At 38.1% G+C, this 6,668-nt stretch overlaps 1 protein-coding gene and 3 non-coding genes across 5 annotated transcripts; all 4 read right to left on the reverse strand.

Moving 5' to 3' along the window:
• Positions 1 to 2,733: 2,733 nt before the first annotated feature.
• Positions 2,734 to 6,055, reverse strand: rpl12 (ribosomal protein L12). Of its 2 annotated transcripts, none has more exons than XM_007256978.3 (7): positions 5,896 to 6,055; positions 4,491 to 4,564; positions 4,224 to 4,322; positions 3,718 to 3,799; positions 3,248 to 3,334; positions 2,865 to 2,977; positions 2,734 to 2,780 (listed from the first exon to the last, which is right to left on the reverse strand). In XM_007256978.3, the coding sequence occupies exons 1-7, from the start codon at positions 5,930 to 5,932 to the stop codon at positions 2,775 to 2,777; spliced, it is 498 nt and encodes a 165-aa protein (XP_007257040.1). In that variant the 5' UTR covers positions 5,933 to 6,055; the 3' UTR covers positions 2,734 to 2,774. The 2 variants fall into 2 exon arrangements, with proteins under 2 accessions (XP_007257040.1, XP_007257041.1); XM_007256979.4 differs by having other exon boundaries at positions 5,825 to 6,050.
• On the reverse strand, positions 3,063 to 3,190 carry LOC125785826 (small nucleolar RNA SNORA65). Its single transcript, XR_007428173.1, has one exon. It is a non-coding gene; the product is annotated as a small nucleolar RNA SNORA65 (small nucleolar RNA).
• LOC125785827 (small nucleolar RNA SNORA65) lies at positions 3,523 to 3,648 on the reverse strand. The gene has a single exon (XR_007428174.1). It is a non-coding gene; the product is annotated as a small nucleolar RNA SNORA65 (small nucleolar RNA).
• On the reverse strand, positions 4,639 to 4,764 carry LOC125785829 (small nucleolar RNA SNORA65). Its single transcript, XR_007428175.1, has one exon. It is a non-coding gene; the product is annotated as a small nucleolar RNA SNORA65 (small nucleolar RNA).
• Positions 6,056 to 6,668: the final 613 nt, after the last annotated feature.

A 6,668-nucleotide genomic window follows, 5' to 3' on the forward strand; every position in this document is an offset into this window, starting at 1 on the left:
TTAACCGCGTCCTGTGTAGGTTATACACCCTAATATTTGCTGGATAAGGATTTGTCTGGATAATTCTAAATATAGAACAAATGGAACCAGCAATGTGAAAGCAAAATTTAAAAGCTTATGTACATCAAACCAGGTGTCCAACAATGCAGGGCTGCAGATTATAAGGACTACTGATCTAATTTAAGAATTGTGGGTCTTTTCATGTCTATAGCTTTCAGTTTAGCACCTGCAGATCTGGCTGCACAAGATATAGTTTTTGCATCTCACTGTTCCCTTGCCTTAAAGTCACATTGCAGAACACAGTGTCAAATAACTTGTGCTAGATTTAGCTGTTTATTAATTTTCCAAAATTATCTTCCTGATAACTTTATGCCTATCTTGAGTATAGAGTGCGTTATTTGTCATTTTGAGGTGTGGTGAAAGTATATTACAATGTAACATCAACCTGCATTCAAGCCTCTTATCAGACCTGAAAAATCTGTACAGAAACCATGACTTCTTTTATGTCATTACAAAGAAACACTTATCAATGTATCTGGTAAATACAGGTCCTTCTGATAATGATGAAATGAAATGATACAAATGAAACTTTAATATATTTTAGATTCATTGCACACCAACTGAAATATTTCAGGTCTTTTATTGTTTTAATACTGATGATTTTGGCATACAGCTCATGAAAACCCAAAATTCCCAAAAATCTCACAAAATTAGCATATCATGAAAAGGTTCTCTAAACGAGCTATTAACCTAATCATCTGAATCAACGAATTAACTCTAAACACCTGCAAAAGATTCCTGAGGCTTTTAAAAACTCCCAGCCTGGTTCATTACTCAAAACCGCAATCATGGGTAAGACTGCCGACCTGACTGCTGTCCAGAAGGCCATCATTGACACCCTCAAGCAAGAGGGTAAGACGCAAAGAAATTTCTGAACGAAGAGGCTGTTCCCAGAGTGCTGTATCAAGGCACCTCAGTGGGAAGTCTGTGGAAAGGAAAAAGTGTGGCAGAAAAAGCTGCACAACAGGAAGAGGTGACCGGACCCTGAGGAAGATTGTGGAGAAGGGGCGATTCTAGACCTTGGGGGACCTGCAGAAGCAGTGGAATGAGCCTGAAGTAGAAACATCCAGAGCCACCGGGCACAGGCGTGTGCAGGAAATGGGCTACAGGTGCCACATTCCCCAGGTCAAGCCACTTTTGAACCAGAAACAGCGGCAGAATGCCTGACCTGTGCTACAGAGAAGCAGCACTGGACTGTTGCTCAAATTTTGCATGTCATTCGGAAATCTGGAGGAAGACTGGGGTGAAGGAAACGCCAAAATGCCTGAAGTCCAGTGTCAAGTACCCAGTCAGTGATGGTCTGGGGTGCCATGTCAGCTGCTGGTGTTGGTCCACTGTGTTTTATCAAGGGCAGGGTCAATGCAGCTAGCTATCAGGAGATTTTGGAGCACTTCATGCTTCCATCTGCTGAAAAGCTTTATGGAGATGAATATTTCATTTTTCAGCACGACCTGGCACCTGCTCACAGTGCCAAAACCACTGGTAAATGGTTTACCTACCATGGTATTACTGTGCTCAATTGGCCTGCCAACTCTCCTGACCTGATTTGTGGGAAATTGTGAAGAGAAAGTTGAGAGACGCAAGACCCAACACTCTAGATGAGCTTAAGGCTGCTATCGAAGCATCTTGGGCCTACATAACACCTCAGCAGTGCCACAGGCTGATTTGCCTCCATGCCACGACACATTGAAGCAGTCATTTCTGCAAAAGGATTCCCGACCAAATATTGAGTGCATAACTGAACAATTATTTGAATGTTTACTTATTTTGTATTAAAAACACTTATTTTATTGGTCAGATGAAATATTTTTTTTTTAGAGGGATTTGTTTTTTCTTAACTTCTTTGCCAAAAGCATCAATATTAAAACAAAAAAAAGCTTGAACTACTTCAGTTGTGTGTAATGAATCTGAAATATATGAAAGTCTAATGTTTTAGTACATTACAGAAAATAATTAACTTTATCACAATATGCTAATTTTTTGAGAAGGACCTGTACAATCCAAAAAAGTAAGCCTCCAATAAACCACCAGTAAGAAGGTAATACTTAATCAGAACCATTCATAAGTTATATACACTAGGGGTATAACACTTTTTGCAATATCAATTCTCAAACAATACTCATTTTTTGTTTATATGTAGAGATTGATGCCATACAGTGGGTCATTTTATGCTTACTTACTAGACAGGTGTTCTTTCCTACATTTCTCATTTAATTCAAAGTAAAACATTTACTACATTTATAAATTTGATTAAAAAAAAAGTAAAAAAAAAAAGGTAATTACCTTGCTAACAGTATTTTAATACAGAATCATAGGGCCTGTACTTTGGCCATGCCTTGCCAAATTCGTGCTAATACACAGCCCTAATACTTAAAAGCAAATGGGGAAAAAAAAATATATATAAAAAAAAGTGAAACTACTAATAAATCAACTGAATCACTGCCCTAGTAGGACAGCTAGTAAAGGGGGGGGGGGGTTTAAATGGCTTAAACACTTTAAATAACTAGCATAGTGAACATGTTTTAAGTAAACATTAGCTAGAGGCTAGCTTTAGGATAGTGTTGTAATAGAGTATGAAGTTACCCCAAAACTATGGCTTAATCTGTTTTAACACAGCCCAGGGTTAAATCTTACACTTGGTAATCTTGAGAAATCACAACCAAGACCAAAAGCATCTTTTAACACTTTTATTGTCTTCATTCCTCATCCACCCCTTACTCCTGCAACAGAGAAAGAGCAAGATCAGTACCAAAACTTACTTTACCAACAAATACTGCATAAGCCGCCACCTTATTCATACTTACAGATGGGCATTCCACTTTGCCACTGTTGATATCATCAATGACATCATGGGGTGGGCGTCCATCAATGGTGCAGCCCACAGACTGAGCTGTACCCAGGATCTCCTTAATGGTTCCTAAGGAAAGGAGGAGTATGAATTAGGACTTGAGTAGGCATCTTTACAGTAGTATCTTTAAATGGAACTAAGCAGTTAATAGGCAGCGTGTTCCAGGCCTTTCGGCACAGAGTTACCCATTAGATTGGGCAGCACTGCTTCCTAGAGCTGGGTTTGGTCTTAGCCTCCACTGGATTATACCAAGTCACTCATACAGACCAGCATAGTGGCGGGAGGCTCAGCTTTACAAGCCAAAATAACTATTGTTGAGAGGAAAAGAAAATCCCATACCCGAGAGCTCCCTGGCAATGGAGCGGTGCCTCATGACTCGGGCAATGTTGACAATGTCATCAAAGGGAACGCTGCCAGAGTGCTTAACTAAAAGAAAAAGAAAGGCACTGTTAGAATGAGTTTTGTAATCTTGATAAAGCTGTACATTATTCAACACCTAAAAATATACATGTTAAACTCAATGAATGGGTAATGTAGAGTAACATCTTGAATGTGTGCTGAGCAAGTTTATATGCTTAACAATACTCGAGTTACACAAGTAAAATTAGTTGCCGGTTTGTTCCAGACCTTTCGGCACAGAGTTACCCATAATATTGGGCAGACCTGCTTCCTAGAGCTGGGTTTGGTCTTAGCCTCCACTGGATTATACCAAGTCACTCACAGACCAGCATAGTGGCGGGAGGCTGCCATCAAGTGTTTGTCTAAGGAAATTAATGGAGCACTGCTGAAGACATACAAATATAACTTACTGTTCTTGACCTTCTTCCTGTCACGGGGAGGCTCTTTCAGTGCCTTGATGATCAGGGCAGAAGCAGAGGGCACCACTTCAATCTGGAAAAATAAAAAAAAGCAGCTGGTATTAAAGCTCGTGTTACTATACTAAAATAAGATTTAAATTGGAAAAGCACTTAAACTAAATTTGCTGAGCTGCATTTTAATCCAGATAAAAATGTTCAATGTTGTAATTTATGGTTTAAACAAGCAAACAGACTGTTATACTGAGGAATTAATTCTACACACTATTTGGCCAATCAAATTATTCAAACACTATTACAGTCTTTTAATTTAACTTGTCACCTCAACTGCATTACTGTCACATTTCACTGGCCCCAAATTTTTACCATGTCGAACTCAGACAATTAACCAGTCAGCTACCAGATGTTTGTATTAAAAGTTAGAAGCTGAATAATATAGTCTAAGGTACAATGTGTTAGATTAATTCTGTTTAAAATTGTGTTCAATATGCTGGTCTTACAGCTGCCTGTCTGTTCTGGATGGTCAGCTTGACGGTAATCCTCAGACCCTTCCAGTCACCGGTTGCCTTGGCAATGTCATCACCAACTTTCTTGGGAGACTAAATGTTGGAGAAAACAATAGTTAAGCAATTTTAGACCCAGTTCTTAAAGCAAAGACTTAAGCATTGTGTTTACTCAACTAGCACAATTCTTTAATGGGAAGAATTTATGTAACAGTTAACAGCAAAATATCAGTTTATAAAAATCAATCAATAAGGTGAACTTACCAGACCCAGAGGTCCGATTTTGGGGGCCAGAGAGGAAGTGGCACCAACTTCTCCTCCTGTGCACCTCATGTACACTGAAAAACAGAATCAGACGATTACATAATCTGTCTGACCTGAAACCTTGACAGACTAAAACACTAACAGTGCAATTTGTTTCAGACCTTTCGGCACAGAGATGCCCATTAGATTGGGCAGCCCTGCTTCCTAGAGCTGATAATGATTTTAGCCTCCACTGGATTATACCAAGTCACTCACAGACCAGCATAGTGGCGGGAGGCTGCTCTACACAAATATTTATGTTAGACCCTTATTCATCCTGCAACCCAAAGGTTTAGTACAAGTCTCCCCATTTGATTCAGTCCACACACAAAGAAAAGTCAATTTTACATTTTCATAATGATTACAATGACCTGGATAATCTACAATAGTGTAATTCAGTGGGTCTAAAACATTATTTGCAGCCTTGAAAATTAATGCAATACTCCTCTGGACTAAAACTCATTAGACACATAGATTTATGTTACTAAAAAACTAATCAGATAACTTATTCAGACATTCAGACCACAAAAAGGTCTAGGTGCACAAGTAATGTAGCAGAAGAGCACGTTTTGATCTATGCAATCTAAAATAAGGGGTTTGACTAGTAATATTGATATCTACACCTACAGTTTGAGTAAACAGATGTAGTACGTAAACATCCAAATGGAAACAGGCATACTCTTAAAAATAAATTTGTAGGGAGAAACTCATACAAACAAACCTACAACTTCGCAATAAAACTACATTATGAACATATATCTAGTAATATGTCTTGTCATTTACTAGACATCTAGATTTAAACATGTTTTACTAGTAACCAATTTAGTTTCTACGTTGCAAAATAGTTTCCTATAGTAAGGAGGACCAACAAGGGCTACTCTGCACCTCCCAGAGCATGGACCCAAACACGTGTCCAGCTGAATCAGCTAGTTAGCTACCCCACTATTCATAAGACATAGCAACCCTAAGAAGAGTTTAGCTGCACTAGCCAGTCACTGTTTTATAGGTAGAATCGAAATCTCTTTGACATATAACGCTAGGTAAACTTATCTAGGTTAATTTATCCCACAAGGTAAGAACCTTTAAGCTAGATTAGTTAGCTAAGATGCTAAACTAGGTATGCTAGTTAGCCAGCTAAGCTGGCAAATTTAAAATACCATAACCCAGTAACGTTACGCTAAAAACAGACTGCTTTATTAGAAAAGCGGTTAACCCAATATAAACACACGGCTAGCCAACACATATCTTCCCCCACATCAACACAACCCCCAGCCCGCTCAGACGGGAGCCCATACCGAGGCCTGACGCGGCCTCCGCACAAAGGCCGCAGAAATCCACCGAAATCTCTCCGTGTTTGTGATCATACCGATTTTAATCTCGCTGGGATCGAATTTAGGAGGCATGATGTTGCTGTTGAAGCTGAGCTCAGTTCGGCTTGAGGCGGTGAGGGTGTCGGATGAACCCGGACTCGGGACGACCGATTACTGTTGCACCTTCACCAGCTAAGTGAAAGAGAAAAGGCTGAGCTGAGGCCGCAGCGGGTTTTTATAGTGGTGACGTTACCAAACATCGCGAGATACTTAAAACAACGCGATACCAGCACTACTGCAGTACACCAATATACTTTACAAAAAAAAAAAAAAAATAGTTTCATTATAGATCTTAAAATCTTACAAAAGTACCTGAATCTGCATTTTTTATTTTATATTAAATGTATCTCATTTTTATTGAAATTAAAACATTTAATACTGTAATTCACAAACTTGAATTTTAATAAAATTTTCAGATTAAAAAAATGATCATACATTTTAAGATTTGACAATTCAGATTAATATATTTCATGGGAATTTACGGATCTGTTTATTTATTTTTTTTAATCTGAAAATTTATGGATCTGAATTATTTTAGTTCTGAAAATGTATATGTGACTAGTTAAAAATAATACATGATTTGTTGCATAGTACTTTAAAAACAGAATGTTAAAAACAATTATCTGTGGTAAAAGCTGAGCTAAAAATTTATTAAGAATTAATTTACAAATTCATGTATGAAAAGAGTAAAAACTATGGTGAAATCATGCTGAAGAAAAAAAAGGTATTTACAAAAACAAAAGAATTTATAAACATTAAGTCTAGCTGT

The sequence above is a fragment of the Astyanax mexicanus genome, chromosome 1 (genome assembly GCF_023375975.1).
Source record: "Astyanax mexicanus isolate ESR-SI-001 chromosome 1, AstMex3_surface, whole genome shotgun sequence".
Taxonomy (NCBI): domain Eukaryota; kingdom Metazoa; phylum Chordata; class Actinopteri; order Characiformes; family Acestrorhamphidae; genus Astyanax; species Astyanax mexicanus.

Coding starts and splice junctions, on each gene's coding strand:
- rpl12 (XM_007256978.3), bottom strand. CDS start 5,932: ATGCCTCCTAAATTCGATCCCAGCGAGATTAAAATCG. Junction 3,335..3,717: donor CAGGAAGAAGGTCAAGAACA/GTAAGTTATATT, acceptor TTTTTCTTTTAG/TTAAGCACTCTGGCAGCGTT. Junction 2,978..3,247: donor CATTGCCAGGGAGCTCTCGG/GTATGGGATTTT, acceptor TCCTTTCCTTAG/GAACCATTAAGGAGATCCTG.